The sequence below is a fragment of the Gavialis gangeticus genome, unplaced genomic scaffold (assembly GCF_001723915.1).
Source record: "Gavialis gangeticus isolate Ggan-Ray unplaced genomic scaffold, GavGan_comp1, whole genome shotgun sequence".
NCBI classification, from domain to species: domain Eukaryota; kingdom Metazoa; phylum Chordata; order Crocodylia; family Gavialidae; genus Gavialis; species Gavialis gangeticus.
The window spans coordinates 16,875,305-16,894,538 of NW_017729025.1; the positions used below are offsets into that span (position 1 = coordinate 16,875,305).

At 44.1% G+C, this 19,234-nt stretch overlaps 1 protein-coding gene and 1 non-coding gene across 2 annotated transcripts in view; one reads left to right on the plus strand and one right to left on the minus strand.

The window, feature by feature from the left end:
• Nucleotides 1-19,234, plus strand: part of SYNE2 (spectrin repeat containing nuclear envelope protein 2) — a 352,391-nt gene that overhangs the window by 106,896 nt on the left and 226,261 nt on the right. The window contains exons 31-36 of the mRNA XM_019518445.1: nucleotides 5,165-5,323; nucleotides 5,938-6,099; nucleotides 9,376-9,477; nucleotides 15,256-15,456; nucleotides 16,484-16,655; nucleotides 18,598-18,710. Of these exons, the coding sequence (XP_019373990.1) occupies nucleotides 5,165-5,323; nucleotides 5,938-6,099; nucleotides 9,376-9,477; nucleotides 15,256-15,456; nucleotides 16,484-16,655; nucleotides 18,598-18,710 (909 nt within the window). The remainder of the gene's footprint in view (nucleotides 1-5,164; nucleotides 5,324-5,937; nucleotides 6,100-9,375; nucleotides 9,478-15,255; nucleotides 15,457-16,483; nucleotides 16,656-18,597; nucleotides 18,711-19,234) is intronic.
• Nucleotides 2,944-3,016, minus strand: TRNAT-UGU. The gene has a single exon. It is a non-coding gene; the product is annotated as a tRNA-Thr (tRNA).

Here is a 19,234-nt window from a genome sequence, read left to right on the forward strand (position 1 = left end):
CCCCCCCCCCCCCGGCACCCTCCCAACTCGGCTACTGGTGCCTCTTGGTTCTGGGGTGGGGGCCCCCCAGCAGACTCCCAGGGAGACGCGGAAGTGGACTGGAATCAATTAATCGAATCACTGTCCCTGATGATTCGGGCCAAATCTGAATCGAATAGGGCCTGCTTTGCATACCCCTAGATGGAAAGTAAGATAGCTTTCACCCATCCCTGTACCTTCCCAGATCTTGGCTGCTCTGGAAGCCAAGGCAGGCCCTAATGTAACTTAGGCAACCTCAGCTAAAGCAGGTCCTAGAGTTAAGTTACAGCAGCCTGTTGCTCCCTATCTGAGGGCAGCAATGCTGTCCCCTGATCTCCACAGTTTTATGTTCTGCTTCCCCACCCTTACACATTTATTCTCTGCTGTGCTGCCCCAGTATTATGAGAGAGAGGCCATAGCTGTCTTTCTCACTTCTTGTGCTTGAGAAATTCCCCCTGTCCATATACAGGGCAACGAGAAACATTTTACATTGGTCTGATCATTTACATAATGGGTTGGTTCTTTGTACTCAGAGACTAGTCATCAATGGCTCAAAGTCTAGGTGAGAGGAGGTATCAAGTGGGGTTCCCCAGGGCCGACCCTGGGTCCAGTATTGTTTAACTGTTTAATATGTTGAATGCCTTGGATGATGGGATTGAATGCACACGCAGCAAGTTTGCAGACAACATGAACTTCAGTGGAGTTGCATATCCTCTGCAGGGTAAGGTTGCATAAACTCTGGACCTGGATTGAGAAATGGTTTGTAGTCCATCAGATGAGATTCAATATCAGCCTTGGGACACATTGTGAAACATAGAACATTTGGTTTTCTTCATGTTGGCACTTAGCCCGTAGGATCACATGACTGAATAAGTGTTTGCATGCAGAGGGATTTGTTTCATTGCACCATGTCACTCTTCTAGAGTGTTGTTGAGTTTCCTTCTGCTCTTTCAGATTTCTAGTTCAAGAGGCCTAGTGGTGTGAAATGCTGCAGGACAGAAAAGGTTCACAGACGTTGTAGAGTCCTACAGATATATAAACAGTCAATTCCAGACCAAACGATGGAGGCTGAACAAAATTCTGTCCTGCTCATCTTATATGCTGAAATAGAGAGAGACCAGGCCTAACTGCTCACTGGTCGGGTGCCACTGAAAGAGGGGACATGTTTTCATAGTGACACATTTATATTAACAGCACATGTGGTATCATGGTTTTTCTGGCTTGCATTCCCTGCAAGAGAATTTTAGCCTCTGTAAATACCAGCTGCTATATGTGGTATCTGCTAATTGCAAAACATTCATGATACCTCATGCATTAGCTGATATTACTATGAAGGTTATAATTCCTGTAGGGGGACTCAATAAACATGCTCTAATTAGTGTAAAAATAAATTTTTCAGTGCAAGTGCACGCATTAATATTAGTGCCAGAGACCATGGGTGTCTGGTGCCTTTTGAGTCAGGGGGGGCATATACCCCCCCTGACACCAGTCAGTGACCAGGGGGTGGTCCCCTGGTGGCCGATCCCGCTGGCCGGAGGGTGGCGTTGGTCTCACTCACAGTAAAAGTGGCCACACTGCTTCCGGAGCTCTGTGGCTGCTTCTGGGAGCGGCACGGCTGCTTTTGCTGGTGGCCCTGCTCCCTGGCCAGCTACACAGGAAACATGGCCTGACAGGGGATGCACTGGTGCTCTCAGGGGGTGCACGTGCACCCTTGTGCATCCCCTATGTGTCACCCCTGCCAGAGACATTGATAGATTTAACTGTATCAGGATTAAGAGGACATTAGACCTCAAAACCTTTCAAATGACTTGTATCTTAATTTTGACACTGTTATCTTATCCTACAGATAAAATGATCTTGTTGGATCATAAGAAAGTAGGGCCGTCTTAAACCAAATCCTCCCTTAGTCTTTTCTTCTCTAGACTAAACAATCTTTATTCTTTTAGCTTTCCTCATAAATGTTGCTTCCCAGGCCCTAATCATTTTTTGATGCTCTGTGATGGACTCTCCAAACTGTCCATATCCTTTTTTAAAGTATGGGACCCAAATCTGGACACAGTACACCAGGTGAAGCCTCACCGGTGCTGAACAGAGCGGAAGAATCACTTTCTCTGATTTGCAAGTGACACTTCTGTTAATATAACCCAGGATGTGTTGGCTTTTTTTGCCAACAAGACCATACTGTTGGCTCATATTCAACATATGGTCTACAGCAGGGGTGCTCAACCTCTGGCCCATGGGTGAGATGCAGCTCCTCAGGTCTTTCTCTGCAGTACTGCAGCCTATCCTGTCATCACTCAATGTGTATTTCATAGAATCATAGAAAATGAGGGCTGGAAGGGACCCCAGGAGGTCATCTAGTTCAACCCCTGGCTCAAAGTAGGACCATCCCCAACTAGATCATTCCAGCCAGGGCTTTGTCAAGCTGGGCCTTAAAAACCTCCAAGGATGGAGATTCCACCACCTCTCTGGGTAGCTTGTTCCAGTGCTTCACCAGTGCTTAGTGAGAGAGTTTTTTCTAATATCCAACCTGAACCTCCCTTGCTCCAACTTGAGACCCTTGCTCCTTGTTCTGTTATCTGTCACCACTGAGAACAGTCCCCCTCAGTCAAATTCCCCCTCAGTCTTCTCTTCTGCAGACCTAGTTCCCTCAGCCTCTCAGAAATCATGTGCCCCAGCCCCCTAACCATTTTCATTGTCCTTCACTGCACTCTCTCATAGATTGTAAGGCTGGAAAGGACCTTGAAAGATTATTGGGTCCAGCCCCCTGCCCTAGGCAGAAAAGATAGCTGGAGTCAGGTCACCCCAGCAAGGTGACTGTCCAGTCTCCAAAGTTAGCAGCTAACAGGCAGATTTGAATTGACAACATCTCAGTTACCAGCACTCACCTCAGCCACACAAGAGGCATGCCCAAGAAAGAGGCTAAGGCTCCAGTGAGGTTTGAACTCACGACCACTGATTTACAAGACCAGTGCTCTAACCCCTGAGCTATGGAGCCATATCTTTTTACTTTGTCCACATCCTTTCTGTGGTTGGGGAACCAAAACTGGACACTGTACTCCAAATATGGCCTCACCAGTTCTGAACAGAGGGGAAAAATCACTTCCCTTGATCGTCTGGCATCGCTCCTACTAATGCAGCCTAGTATGCCATTAGCCTTCTTGGCAACAAAGACACGCTGTTGACTCATATCCACCTTATTGCCCACTATAACCCCCAGGTCCTGTTCTGCAGAGATGATGCTTGTAGCAATGTATGGGATTGTTCTGTACTAAGTGCAGGATTTTACACATGTCTTTGTTGAACCTCATGAGATTTATTTGGTCCAATCCTCCAAGTTTTCCAGGTCACTCTGAATCTTAGCCGTACCCTCCAGTGTATCTACTACTCCCCGCTTCTTTGTGTCATTCGCAGACTTGCTGAGGGTGCACCCTATAGCATCTTCCAGATTGCATTAATGCAGATATTAAACAAAACCAGCCCCAGGACTGATCCCTGGGGCACTGCACTTGATACCAGATGTTAACTAGACCTTGAACCATTGATCACTGCCCATTGAGGCTCAAGATCTAGCCAGCTTTCTATCCACCTTACAGCCAACCTATACTTCCATAGCTTTTTTGCAAAAATGTTATGAGAGATCATCGCCACTGAACTTGATGCTGTCTGCAAATTTGCTAAGTGTGCACTCAATCCCATCATCCAAATAATTCAACATATTAAACAATTAAACAGTACTAGACCAAGGACAGGCCCCTGGGGAACCTCACTTGATACCTCCTCTCAACTAGACATTGAGCCATTGATGACTGGTTGCTGAGTACAAAGAACCAACCAATTATGTATCCAATTTACAGTACTTTCATCTAATCTGTATTTATTTAGCTTGTCGATGAAAATACCTGTTTCCCCATTTAGGCTTTCCGATGAATTCATCTCCCCATGTTGTTTAGACGCCATCCCCCCACTTACAGTCTGGTTTCTTAGACTCAAAGAAAAAACTCTAGCAGCAGGGTTTATGCACTGTGTCTCCTATTCTCCTTTGGGAATAATCCCTTTGTCTCCTCTTGGGGAGAAGCCTCACACCCCTTTCTGGCATCTATAATCCATCACACCTCTGCCTTTTTTCCTACCAGAGAGACCCATTCATTTGCCAGACTTGCTAGCCCAAGTGGAGATCCTTCTGACTGACTTCAGACTTGCTTTTAATCATAAGCCAGGACTGTGATTTCAGTTTTAAAGAGCCAAATCCATCTGTAGCAGATGCACCATGACATGGGCTTGCTCTCAAGTAGAGATGATCTGTTACAGTTATTTCCCCACCCATTGTAAGTCAGAGATCCACATTCCTTCTGGGCTGCAGGGTTACCCTCCTGCTCACTGCCCCCCCACCCCCCAGTTGCTAGCCGCATCTATACCAAAACAGACTCCGTTGTCTGTCAAAAATAAGGAGACCCATTAATGTTTATGTCAAATTGCCAAACACTAGAGGTCAGTGTTTCATTTCTTGCATTTTTACACATCATTTATAAACATGCACGGTTACACTGAAGCACAAAGAAACAGTTGTAGGATTTAAATAAAAAGTTGAAGGCATGTTTTTGTTTAAGCCATTACCAAGTTATTTTGACAATTGCCATTCTTAAGAACAAACCGTGCTAAAATTGGTGATCAGAATCATAAGTTATATTTTCCTTAGCTTTGTATTGTTCAAATTATTAGGCACTGGGCTGCTTCACTTCATATCTGAAATATTGTATATGGCTGCAATTTCCTTTTGATTCCTATGGATATTCACTTGTTTGAGGCAAACTGTTCAGGTTTTGTAGGTCTGAAACTTGTTTTTAAACCCGTATTCCTGTTTCCCAATTTGCAATTTACAGCCTATATCAAGATTTAGTTGGACGGACAGGTGGAATGTTCTAATCAGTAAATCAGTGGCACAAACACAGGGATATAATGACAGAGGATAGATTTTTAGTCTCACTCTATTATATAAAATGGATTATGTTGTATCATGCTGTTTTGTGTCTAAATTGAAAGGAACAGCGCAGGATTTTTTTTAAAAAAGTGTTTTTCTGGATGAACAGAGTTTGACTAAATCTAGGATACCTGCTTTCAACTGCACATTTTGGCTTTTTCATAGATTGGAGTGGTAAGAGAAGAACTTAATGACCACTCTGAAGATGTAGACAAAATAAATCATATCTGCAAAAACCTCCAAGTCAAGCTCAGGAAAATGAGGATATTTGAGGAGTCTCCGTTTGAGAATGAAGCTAACATTATCACGGACCGATGGCTGGATGTATGTAAAAAGCAAATTAACAGGGTGGTGTATCTGTTATGCATTATAATAATTGATTCTGACTTGGTGTAATATTTAAAATAAATTAAAAGCAAGATGCCAAAGAACCTTAATAAATAAACTCAAGTGTTTATCAGAGCAAAGCTAGCGGTGCAACCGTTTTGATCCATGCAGCTGAATAGCCTGTGGGCGCCCAATAATAAGGGTCAATATCAAAAGGAAATATTTACTCTCTTTGTTGGATTTTTAAGCTTTCCTGGCACCTTCAGTTGTTTAGATTGTGGAAACCGTGTAGAGAACTATTGGGGCTGGACAACTGGCAAGAAATAGAAATGTTTGCCGGTGTCTGTGTCCTCACTGCATCAATCCTATGAGGTTAGATGGAGAAATCAATGAGGAAAAACACTGTGCTAAATTTGTCTTTAAATTGAAAGGCTGCCACTATGGGCCACATGTGATCAGAGATTTAAGTATCACAATAAAGACACACATGATTTTCCCCCTCTGTTGCATATCTTGTTCTTTCAGGTAATTCCATTTCACCTAGATTCTGTGATAGTGCTTTGCTTCTAAAAGGTTTTTTGAATTTGTTTTTAATGCAAATCCTGTGGCAGATCAATGAAAAAACTGAAAACTATTGTGATAATTTGGAAAGAGCTCTGGCTTTGTGGGACAAGCTTCTCAGTTTGTTTGGCAAGATTGACACCTGGGCCAATACAGAACTTAGGAACATAGAAGAGTGTCATCTGGCTGAGGATGAGCTGACACAGTTGAAGGTAATTTGACAAAACTAAGGCGAATTGTACATAAAATAAGCTCATTGCAATGATAATGATTTGTTGGATATAAAGATTTATTCTGGGTATAGATATTAGGGTGTACAGAGAAGCTTATAAAGACTGTAAATTGTCTCTGGAAGGGCAATTTCTTTGGTTGAATGGGGTTCTCCATGATGATAAAGTGACCAACAGGAATTCTGTCTATAAGAGGAGGCAGAATTGCAAACCAGAAGCAAATAGGTAGTAGAATTAAAAATGCCACCGTGTTAAAATGAGGATGGTGATTATTGCAGACCCTCTAGGTTCTCTAGTCCTTCTGCTAAGTACTGTATAAACGTGTAACAGGGAGATGGTCTAAAGAACTAAGGGCGCTGACAGACGTGGGGGAAAACCACCCACTTTATTGGAAGCAACAGCAAGTTACTTTGACCCGCCTCCAGAGCATCTGTATAGATCATGTGCTTCAGCAAGGATTTTTGGTGCTTTTATATGAAGCTGATTCTATTAGCTAATAGAGAAAAGTGCCAAAAATGCCCCACTGAAGCACCCGATCCATACAGAAGTTGCAAAAGCTGTGTCCAACTAATACAATGCCTCTTTTGGGTAATCACTAGGCTCGACACGGGAGCACACCGAGTTTAAAGTAAAGCACCATCTTTTTCCACATCTGCAAGCAGACTTACAGTTTAAACGAGGTGTTGCTTTTATTGCAGCATGTCTCCAGAGGAGGATAGTCTCTGCTACACAGACAAAGAACACCAGTGACAACTGACTTGCTAGTTAGAAAACATCTGTCTGCTAAGATCATTGGTCCAGATCCTCAGAATAACTGAGCAGGGCACTATGCAATTCAAGAGATTGCAGAGAGAGCCTTTGAGTTTCCTGGATCTTTAGCTGTAGGCTCATCTGGTCCCCTGGAGTAATTTAGAGAAGCCTTTCTATCAAGCAGTGATTGCATCCAGGGATCAGCTGAACAGAGGGAAGCCTTTTTCATACTCCCTTCATCCCAGTTATGGCCTCCTTGGACATGAACATTTGGGTGGGATAGAAACTCTCTTAAAGCAGCCTTATGGCACTGAACATCCTCACATCCTTAGCCTGTGTGGTGAGTGTCTTGTATCTGACTGTTCTAGTTGTGCAGCTAAAACCAACCAGCACTATGGTACATACCAGCTGCATTGTGCTGGAGGATCTGTGCCACTGTAGCTACAGCAATCTTCCAGTAAAACAAATATTTGATCAATTAGAACAGAATTCTGATGGAAATATTTCCAGTGCCCTTTGCAAGTATGCATTCTTGCTTTTTCTTGATATTTATTTCCTAGAGATGCCATTGTTTTTATTGTAATGCCACTACTATTGCTACTATATTTTTATAGTTGGTGTAATAATACCTCCAGTGTGCAAAGTGCTTTCCAAAGAAAAAAGGTGCATATGTGTGCGTGTATTGATATTTTCATATTGTTGCTTTTATTGTATTGCTATAGCTTATTTTGGGATAGCTTAGAATATAGAAAAGATGGATGAACATCCCCCTGTTGGCAACTGTCTCCCAAGAGCCATTTTGTCAAGTGGAGATTGCTGAAGTGCAGCATGTTATGGCCAGACATGCCTTCCTTGCCAAGGTTGGGAGGGGCTCATGTCAGAGCCAGGTGTACTGTGTTTATGTCTCCTAGATTCCTCACAGGGGAATCCCTCAGCAGGGAGTGTAAAACCAACTTCCTTCCCCCCACCAACCACTAACACAATGAAAAAACAGAGAAAAATATTTGGTCCAATGAGCAGGAACATGCATTCCCCAGGGACAACTAGCAGCAGCTCAAATATGTGCCAGGGGAACACCCCTTCATGCATGCTCTGGTATACAGCAAGTGGCCCCAGGTGGAGTAGGGGAAGCAGGGGCCAGCACCTGGTCTGGCCCCAGCATCCCCACCTGAGGTCCTGGGGGCCTCCCCAGGCTCCAGCAGTAGCAATCCAGCTGTGTGGAGCCTGGCTGGCAGCTGGCGTGTGGCTCTGGCTGGCCAGGCTCCCATTTTGGGCAGCGCACACTACAGCCACATGCACTGTGATGCTTTTTTCTGGCATAGGTTTTCTGATAGCGGGATATCCTGTTATTAAAAAAGTCCATGGCGCTGCCAGTTAGCAGCGCAGTGAATCCCTACGTGTGCAACACGTGCAGTTTGTGGCGCCACCAGTGGGATGCACCCAATATGTTTAAAACTGGCGTAAATCCAAAGGCAATCTGGGCTATTTACTTCTTTTGTTTTACTCTGAAATTTCCTCCCTTAATGTTACTACAACAAAATTATTGCCACATCTTCTATATGCACTATAAGCTATCAACCTTAATCACTGCTCCTTTACAGCAATGCAGTTAAGGAGAGCAAATTTTAAGTGTATATGTCACCAAGAAAATAAGCACAACAGGAGCTCTGTTGTGAACTATTTTACAGGGTATTTAATAGATGGTTTCCATATAAATTACACAAAAGAAATTGTACAACTTTCATATGTTGTTGATGTGAGAATAGAAAACCCTTTTTTGTGTGTGCTGTAGCAGTGAATGTGCAGGGATTACTCAATCCCTAAGCAGCTGGAGAAGGAGGAGAAGGAGAAGGAGAAGGAGTACTCTGAGTGAATGAGTCACATGGAGTGTGAAATGCAGAATGTTTTTGATGTTGCCTGTTTCATGAGTTGAAGCTGCTTGTTGGTAATTTTTCATTTGGACAATCACATTTTTCTGTGAGTTTCTCTCTTTTGACAGCTATGGGCGTTGTGTTGGACTATTATGTACCAGGAAATCTAAAAACATGCAACCAGCATTATAATATGTTGTCATATCAACACAAACCGAAATAATCAGGATCTTTGTAATTCTTGATTTCAGTTTATGACTGTAGAGAATGTTTTTAAAAGTAATATTTTTTTAATAGTACAGTTAAGAATTAAGTACAAAATCAGTGTTTTTCCTATGGGGTGACTATGCTAAGGAAAAATAAAATAACAATTGAGGTTTTCTGCTTGTTTGTACTACCTTTTTGACACTAGAGATCTATACTTTTTTCCCTCCTGTTAAAGAAATAATTCTGAATGACTCATTATATTTGTCATAAATAACATCAGTCATATAGTCATTTTGCAAGGAAATCTGAGTGGAAATTTTGCATGCCACACTATAGAATTAATAAATGAACTATATCATTGTAATACTCAATCGACATCACTTTTGATAGAAAATGACAGAGTTACAGCTGTGATTTTCCCCCCCTTTAGGCTTGTTTACAGGTCTACGAAAAAAACCTGAAGGATTCTGAGACAAAAGTGGCAGAGATAGAATATCTTCTTAATGGCAGTGAGTCTCCACTGGAATTACAGGTAAGACAAAGCTTATATAGTTACCATGATGACTCTGATCATTGTAATACTGCCCCTTATGTCATACACTTTCTAAGAAAGGGAAGACATGAGTATAGTGAAACAGGGACACAGAATTTCAGTAGGAAAGATTTCAACTAGCTCAGAGAAATAGTTGATAAGGCCCCATGGGTAAACAGAGTGAAGAATAAGTGGGTCCAAGAGGGCTGTCCGTTCCTAAAGGAGGCTCAAAAAGACAATAGGCTATTGCAACACTGTGGAAAGATACAAAGAACTGCAGGAGATGGATGTGCCTTTAATATATCTGAAAGTCAAAAGAGAAACACAAAATCAATAGAAGGAAGGGTGGGTCATTAAGGGAGTGTGCCAAACCATAGCAAGACCTTGCAGAGACCAAATCAGATACAGCTCTCAAAGGATGTTACAGACCTCAGGAAGGGGGGTCTTAGAAATATGTCAGACAGAAATATGTCAGACAACAGGTTCACTGCTCAGTAATGAGCAGGGATCCTGGCTTTCCATGATAAAAAAATTGCAAATTCTCTGATAAAATAATCACAAATTCTCTGATAAAACCCCAAAAATCTGTGATTAAAATGAGATGCCTCACTCCCCCCCACTGCCCCCTGGCCCTGCTGGTTCCCCTCACCCCCCATGCACAGCCTCCTGTCTCCCAGCCCTGCCAGAGGGGACCCCCAGCTGCCAGGGACCCAGGTCTACAGCCCCTGCCCACAGCAGAAGGTGGCAGCTGCTGCAACAGAGAGGATCCCATTTCTTTCCCCCGCTGCCTGTTGCAGGCTCGCATGGGTGGGCAGCTCACCCTATTGCACGCACTCCTGGGGATGCAGGTAGGACCCATGCCCCCAGATCTGTGCGCGGGTCGGGGTGGGACCAGGGGCAGGCTGCCTGCTGCAGGCTTGGGCTCCCACACTGCTGCCCTCCCCTGGGGCCTCTGCAGCCCAGTGGGTGCGATCCGGTGCAGCAGGGAACAGTGGAGCTGCGCAAGAAAGCTGCTTGCCACTGCAAGCTGCACAGTGCCCTGGTGACGCATCCCCTGCGCGCTTGGGAGGATGGCATGGGCTTGTGCCCTCACTGGTGCTGGGTGTGCAGGGGACACCTTGCCAAGACAGCACAGAGCTCGCAGTGGCAAGCAGCTTTCCTGCATGGCTCCACTGTTTCCTGCCACACCAGGTTGCACCTGCCGAGCTGCGGAGGCCCCAGGGGAGGGCAGCAAGGTGGGAGCTGGGCAGCCCGCCCCACCCCTGCCCCATGCACAGATCTGGGGGGCACAGGTACCACCTTGCTCCCAGGAGTGCATGCAGCTGCGGGAAGCCACTCCTCCCTCCCCCCGCTGCCCTCCAGACCAGCCATCCATGGCCCTGTCCTACCCACTACCCTGTGCCCTGCGGGGCCCTGTGGCCATGCGTTGCAGCCTCAGGCCCCAAGCCCCATTCAACTTTGAGCTGGGCAGCAGCCGCATCCCCAGCCCTGACCAACTCCGTCTTTCCTTCCCTCACTCCTTCCCTCCCTATGGGGGTCTCATTCTTCACCCCTCGCTCCACTTACCTGCAGGACCTGCTCTCCAGGCTGCCTGAGGCCATGTGCCTATACATGCACATGGTGCCCCCTGCCTCACTGCCCTCCTCCCGCTCCCCCCCAGCCCCTTGCAGACTGGAACTCTGCCAGCCTGCAGAGAGCTCTTTGCAAAAGTGCAAAATCTGTGGGTTTCTCTGCTAAAATGAGAAATCCATGTTTTGCTCCAATAAAGGGGGAAATCCATGTTTTTCTCTGTTTTTACATGGGAAATGGAAAACCTGGATCCCTGGTAACAAGAGTGAGCTATTAATAAAGGATGCAAAGCGGGTTGTACATTTGTAAAATGTTTTGCTTTTGTTTTTTACAAAAAAATTAACTATGACAAGACAGCTAACAAAATTAATATAGTCAAAAAAGGAGAAGAGCTGTGGATCATGATATATTAAGAGCATCTCAGGGAGCTCTGGATAAATTTGAATACGTTTAAATTGGCAGGGCCTGTTGTAATTCATCTCAGGGAACTGAAGGCAGGGCCTGTTCTAATTCATTTGAAGGCACCAGCTGAAGAAACGTTTGTATCACTGGCAATAATATGTGCAGTTATGACAGATAGTCCCAGAGGACCAGAGTAGGACTAATGGGGCCACCTTTAAAATAAAGCAAAAAAGGGAAGACCCAGGGAATTATAGGTGGGTCATCCTGACTTTATTATATGGGAAGTTTCTGGAGCAAATTATAAAATAATCCATTTCAAACACCTGGAGGAGGAATGGGTGATTACTAGCAGCCAACATGGATTGGTTAAGAACTAATCAATCTGAACGAACTTGACTTCCTTCTTTGACAGGGTAACTAGTTTGATGGGTGAAGGGAATGCAGTAGATGTAATATACTTGGACTTTAGTAAGGGATTTGCTAGTCCCACATGCATTCCCATAAATACACTAGTGAAATGTGGGCTAGACAGAATTACTGTTAGGTAGACACACAATTGGTTGAGTAAGCAAAAGCAAAGAGCAATTATAAATTGATTAATGTCAGAATGACAGGAAGATGCAAGTGGAGTGCCATAAGCATCTTAACTGGGTCTGATGTTGTTGGATCTTAAGAGGTTAGTCCAGCCCTTGCATAAGGCAGCATCAGACCTGTCTAAACACTTCTGTTTGTTTAACCCAAGAATAGAGATCCCACAGTCTCCCCAGGTAATCTATTCTAGTCTTGAACAATCCTCATTTTTGTAACCTGGAGATTATACAGACATTTCAGAGGATAGGGCTAGAATTCAAAATGTTCTTGATAAATTGGTGAAGTGGGGACTAACCAGCCAATTTTCAGGGGACCCGAAAACGGCGGTTGTAGCCCTGCCACCGCCGCTGCTGCTGCTGCAGGGTGCAGGAACTGTTTGTAGTGCCTCTGGCTCACGGACTCGACATGAGTCAGAAATGTGGTGTGGTCTCAAAACAGGCAAATACAGTTTTGGGCTCCATTAAGATGAGTATTTATAAGATGCCAGAAGTAAGTGTACCACTCTGCCTGGCTCTAGTTAGGGCTCAGCTATCTGGACCTTTCATTTTAGGAAAGATGTAGGGAAATTGGGGTGTATTTAGAGGTGAGTAGCAAAGATGACAGGGAGCTGGACTGTGACTCAAAAAGGAAAGGGTGAGAGAATTTGATATGCTTAATTTCTTAAAAGAAGATTGAGGGGAGACACAAAAGCAGTTTTCAAATACTTTCAAGTCTGCCATGAAAAGGAGGGAGAACAATCGTTCCCTCTTGTTGCAGAAGGCCAGACACAAAGCAGTGTGTTGAAATTGCAGCCAATCTGATTTAGATTAAATCACAGAAAAAAACCTTCCTAACTAAGAAGAGTGAGGCAGTGGACCAATCTGCCCTGAAAAGTTGTGGAATTTCCTTTATTGTAGGCAATTTCCTTTATTGCTAGGAAGAGGCTGGATTGGCATCTGTTGGATTTAACGCATTCCTTATTTGTGCAGGGGGTAGGACTAACCCTTAGAGTCCCTCCTAACCCTGTAAATCTATGTTTCTATATTTACCCCCCAAAATATTTTACACCAGATTTGACCTCCCCCAAATGAAAGTGAGATATTTTTCTTGTCTCTTTTTAATATTTAAATTGTCCTGTTTTCAATGTGACCTTTCAGAACAAAGCTGTATTTTCAATCGTGTTTCACCTGGGTTGGAGCCAAACTGTGGTATTCAGGGGCTGGTACATCTTCATTTGCTACCAGTGGGAGGAGTGCTAATGGGAATGAGATGGGGGCCTCACCCACTGGTTCTAGGGGAGGGCAAACCAATATAGAGCTAAAAGTACAGTTCAAAGCAGGTAGATAACCTACTGTACTGCTGTGAGGCACAATATCTTCTGGAGCTTCCTTGTAGACATTGTGACTCCACAGTTTAGTTATTCATAGATTCATAGACTGTGAAGGGCTGGAAGGGACCTCAGGAGATCATCAGGTCCAGCCCCCCTGCACCAGGCAGGAAAGACAACTGGGGTCAGGTGACACCAGCAAGGTGACCGTCCAGTCCCCTCTTGAAGATCTCCAGGGTAGGTGACTGCACCACCCTGGGAAGTAGCCTTTTCCACAGCCTGGACACCCTGACTGTGAAGAAGTTTTTCCTAATGTTGAACCAGAATCGATCTTCCAGGAGTTTGTGACCGTTACTCCTGGTTTTCCCCGAGAGTGCCCTGGTGAACAGTTGCTCACTGAGCCCTTGATGTACTCCCCTGATGTAGCAGTAAGCTGCTATCAAGTCCCCTCTCAGCCTTCTGTTATTCAGGATGAAGAGTCCCAGGTCTCTCAGCCTTTCCATCATATGGCTTGCTGTGCAAATCTCTGACCATACAGGTGGCACTTCTCTGGACTCTCAAGTTTTTCCACGTCCTTGTTGAAGTGCGGTGCCCAGAACTGGACGCAGTCCTCCAGCTGCGGTCTCGCCAGTGCTGAGTAGAGTGGAAGAATCACTTCCCTAGTTTTACTGGAGCTGCATCGATTGATGCTTGCCAGGGTATTATTTGCCCTGTTGATCTACAGCGTCGCACTGCCGGCTCATATTCACACTGTGGTCTGTTATTACCCTAGGTCCCTTTCATTCGTGGTGCTGGGCAGTGTGGCGTTGCTAAGCCTGTAGGTGTGTAGTGGGGGGTTTGCCAGGTGGAGCACTTTACATTTCTTGACACTGAACTTCATGTGATCCCGATCTGCCCAACTTGCTAGCCTGTCTAGGTCCGCCTATATCTGCAGCCTATCTTCAAGCGTGACCACACTTCTCCATAGCGTGGTGTCATCCGCGAACCTGGCCAGTGAGCTCTTCACCCCCACATCCAAATCATTGATAAAGATGTTGAAAAGTACTGGACCAAGCATGACCCCTGAGGGACCCCACTGCCCACTTCTCTCCAGGATGACACAGATCCGTTCATGAGACCTCTCTGGGTCCTACCGCACAGCCAGCTTCTTCCCCACCTGTCTGTCTCATGGTTAAGCCCACAGCCCTCCAATTCTCTCATGAGAACATCATTCTTGTGAGAAATATAAAGAAATTGGTAGCTTATTGTTTGCTGTGAACAAAACGACATTTTTTTTTATGTTGCTTATCTCTTGGCATCTGCAGTAAGTGAATTGTAATGTCTTTGCAGCCATGCATTAGTCCCTTGTATTGAGGACAAACTCTGTTCTTGGAGAGCGGCACGCAGCCCCAGTAAGCAGCGGGATCAGTGTGGTTTTACTAGCATGGGGTTGTACAGGGAGCTGAGGCAGAGGGAGCACATCCTTCTGTTCTGGAGACTGCACTTGGCAGGAGCATTATGTGCTCCAGCAGCAATTGGTGGTGTTTCAAGGTGTGGGCATGATTGTGTAGGTAATTTTAATGCTAAGGATCAACAGCAGCTGTGCAAGCTATGGAGTGACCTAGCTGCTATTCTGCTAGGGACTTGTTCCACTGCTCCCTATCTCCACCAGCCCAAAGTGTTGTCTCAGGTGTTTTGGTGAAAGATCCCTCAAAAAAGATGAGATGGGAACTTTTCTAGCTGGAAGAGGTGAAAAGAAAAAAGAAAATACAGAAGTTTAGAATATAGGAAAATGTGATTTAATGCAAAACAGTTGGATATTTAAAAGAAATAATCACCTTCAGCTCCCTTTGGTAGCTCTTACCCTTTTCTAAGGGATCCAAGTCCAGTAAGAGCTTCTTATTCTGCTTCTGTATTTTTCCAATGTTAAGGTCATCAGATCAACTGTTCTGAACAAAATGGAGCTGATAAGAAAGCACTTATCAACTAAGCTGGGAGCCAGCGAACTCAGTGGTAATACAGCAGAACTAAAAGGAGACCTTGACCTGGCCAAGACGCAGATTGGAATGACTGAATCACTCTTAAAAGCTTTATCTCCCTCTGACACTTTAGAGATCTTCACTAAATTAGAGGTACCATACGGCAAATTATGCATCTCCTGTAACTTCAATAATCTTTTCTCTCTTCCTGTGCATTTTTCTTTTATCTGTTTAAAATGAGTTACATAGCTAGAACAATGAAGTGAAGAGTTTAGCGTAATTTTAATATTTCACAAAGTTACCAGAAGCCAGAAGGAAAATCCAGCTTTCTTTGGGCAGAGAACTGTAAGTCCTTTCAGGTATCTGAGCCTGATAACAATGCACCATCCCAGAATATCAGAATACCAGTACATTGGGGAGTGTCCTCTCAGGTTTTGTTGAGCTGTTTTGTAGGGCAGTATAACTTTGCTAGGAGCAAACTCATCTACAGTGACTTCCCACCTGGGCATCCCTATATGCAAGGGGGAATTTCCCATTGTCAGTTTAAGGCAGATTTCCACCCTGTTTGCACCAAGGGATGGCATGAAAAAGGACCAAAGGTCCGGCCTCCTGTTTCTGGAAACACTTTAGATCTGCCAGTGGTCTAGGTCTAAGTTTTGCCTAGCCTTGTCTTCAGATCACGGCAGTTCAGAGAGGTCAGACTCCATGTTTTGGTGAAAATGAATAACTGTTTCCTTGACAGGTGCATGTCTGATAAAATAAAAAGATCCCAAGCAAAGAAACAAAAGAGCCCTCTCTGGCTGCTTGAAGATTACAAGAGTTAAAACAAGTCCCTGCACTCAGGGCAGACGATACAACCAATAGCACAGCTAAATCATAACTGTTATATGGCTATGAAATGTATTGCCTTGCTATTGTTTCCACACGTCTGTTATATGGGATGCAGAAATACATGTACACATGCTGTTCACAGATTAGTGTTTATTTCTGTTTATTTGCTTCACAAATAATTAACCAGCACTTTGACATGTTTGGAAATAGAAGCAAAATCCCTCATGCTGAAGAAAGACCCCTTTTTATGACAAAGCTTGAAACAACTTTGTAAAATATTCCACCCCCCATCTTAAATTTCCTTGAACAGGTTCTGAATGACTTTTTCTTTCCTTTTTCTTAAATTCAGGAGATATATCAGAAAATTCTGCAACAGAAACACCATGTGACATTGCTTGAAAAAGAGACTGGTTGTCTGACCCCTGAGGTGGCTGAATTAAAGAAGCAGCTTAAAAGTATCACTGATTTATTTAATACAAAGAAGCACATTTTCCAGGATCATTTCCTTGGTCTTTTGAACTGTAAGCAAAAAAATCACTTTTAAAAAATGGCAAACCCGTGCTAAGAAGGTGCTGGCTTTAGGGCAAATATTTTATTATTTTGGTTCAATGACTGAAATAAAAAAAAAAAGCTTTCAATTTTTACCTCGGAACAAAATCCTGAAAAAAAAAATATGTTGCATCAAAACAAACATTGACACTGTCTCTCACCCCAGTCTCATTAAGAAATTAGGGGACTGTGGCGTCGACACCTACACAGTGAGATGGGTCACAAATTGGCCCGAGGGCCGCACCCAGAGAGTGGTGGTGGACAGGTCATATTCAGCCTGGAGGGATGTGGGCAGTGGGGTCCCCCAGGGCTCGGTCCTCGGGCCAGCACTGTTCAACATCTTCATCAGTGACTTGGACGAGGGGGTAAAAAGCACCCTGTTCAAATTTGCTGATGATACTAAGATGTGGGGGGATGTGGGCACACTAGAAAGGAGGAATAGGCTACAATCAGACCTAGACAGGTTACAGGGTTGGGCGGATGAGAACAGGATGGGATTTAACACCGACAAGTGCAAGGTGATGCACCTGGGGAGGAAGAACCGGCACCATACCTACAGGCTGGGGAACTCCCTTCTCGTCAGTGCAGAGGCAGAAAAGGTGTCATTATTGACTCCAAAATGAACACGGGCCGCCAATTCGAGGACATGGTCAAGAAGGCCAACCGCACCTTGTCATGCATCCACAGATGCATCCCAAGCAGGTCCACAGAGGTGATCCTCCCCCTCTACGCGGCACTGGTCAGACCGTAGCTGGAGTACTGCGTCCAGTTCTGGGTGCTGCACTTCAGGAGGGATGTGGACAACATGGAGAGGGTCCAGAGGAGGCCACTCGCATGGTCAGGGGGCAGCAGGGCAGGCCCTACGAGGAGAGACTACAGGACCTGAACCTGTTCAGCCTCCACAAGAGAAGGCTGAGGGGGATCTAGTGGCCGTTTACAAATGGGTCAGAGGAGACCAGCAGGCATTGGGGGAGTCCCTGTTCCCCCAAGCACTACCGGAAGTAATGAGGAATAATGGCCATAAGTTGACGGAGAGTAGATTCAGGCTAGATATCAGGAGGCGTAACTTCACAGTTAGGGCGGCTAGGATCTGGAACCAACTTCCAAGGGAAGTGGTGCTCGCCCCTACCCTGGGGGGTCTTCAAAAAGAGGCTAGATAATCACCTAGCTGGCGTCGTTTGACCCCAGCATCCTTTCCTGTCCATGGCAGGGGGTCGGACTTGATGATCTGCTCAGGTCCCTTCTGACCCTACCTACTATGAAACATGTTGTTCAATTTACAAAATTTCACATTGCATTGCTGTGTTTTGTACTGGTTGGAAAAAAATTAATTTAAATTTAGCTAAAGTTGGTTTGAAACACTTTTGAAAATTAAAAAAATAAATTAAGATATTTTGCTCATGATGCTGTAGATATGAAACACTTCTAACTTTTCCAGTTTTTTCTCCATTTTATGTGCCAGGCACAGGCTGGGTCAGATCATTAAGAATTCTTTAAATAGCTTGTGTAATTCCATTAAAAACAAAGGCGTTATGCTGGCAAAGAATAGTTACTTGTAGTAACTGGGAACAATAATTCCTGAATAGTATCTGTACTAGAGGTTAGATAATCAACAGGAAGGCAGAATACTACATGGTATATTATCCCAGATACTATTTTTCAAAAAAAGCAGCACATGACGACAGGCCTCTTGAGTTAGGCCCTCCATCATGTCACATTTACTGTCAATGCAAGGTTTGATTTCAAGAGAAGGAAATAAGGACTACAGTGTTTTCTGCCATGTTGCGTATAGTGAAAAAGAGGATCCAAGGACAGGATTAATGAATAGAATTATTAGAAGGTTACCTGAAATCTTCGTAGTGAATAAAGATTTTTGCTTACTGAATATTAAAGTCAAACTGTATATTTTTGCAGATCAATGTAAGAATTTTAATGACTGGTTCAATAGTACTCAGCTGTCCTTGAAGAAATGTTTTGAGCCCTCAGAAACAAAACCGATATTGGAAGAAAAATTGCAGCAGCTCAGGGTAAGCTATCGGAATAACTTAAGTTCTAATATTTGATTCATCTTGAAATTGCAGTCAGCCATTCTGTATTCCAGGGTAGATTCACAGACTGAAGCTTGTAAATGTAGATCTTCTCAAATTTAAAGAGTGTTTTGAGTAACACAAAACAGTTTAGGCAATTAATGGAGTAGGTAATAAAATTGTGCTAAGAAGTAGACATCTGACAGAAAGCTCTAAAGTAGAATTGGAAAGGGCAGGAGCTAGAAGATGCTAAATTGAAGTAAATGGGACTTGAACACCTGCCCAGGCACTTTGCTGAATCAAGGTCTTGAGGTCAGAATTTCACTTTAGACGCTAATGAAATCAAAGGCATAATTTCCTTTGTCCTTAACAGAGCCAGGAGTTCACCCTAACTTGGAGAGATGCATTACAAGTGTAAAATGGAAAAAGCATATGAGCTCTCCAGCAGACAGCGCTAGTGTTAGATAATGTTAGCAGCAGTGTAAGATAAAAGAAGTGAATATTAATGAGCAATTTTAATATGA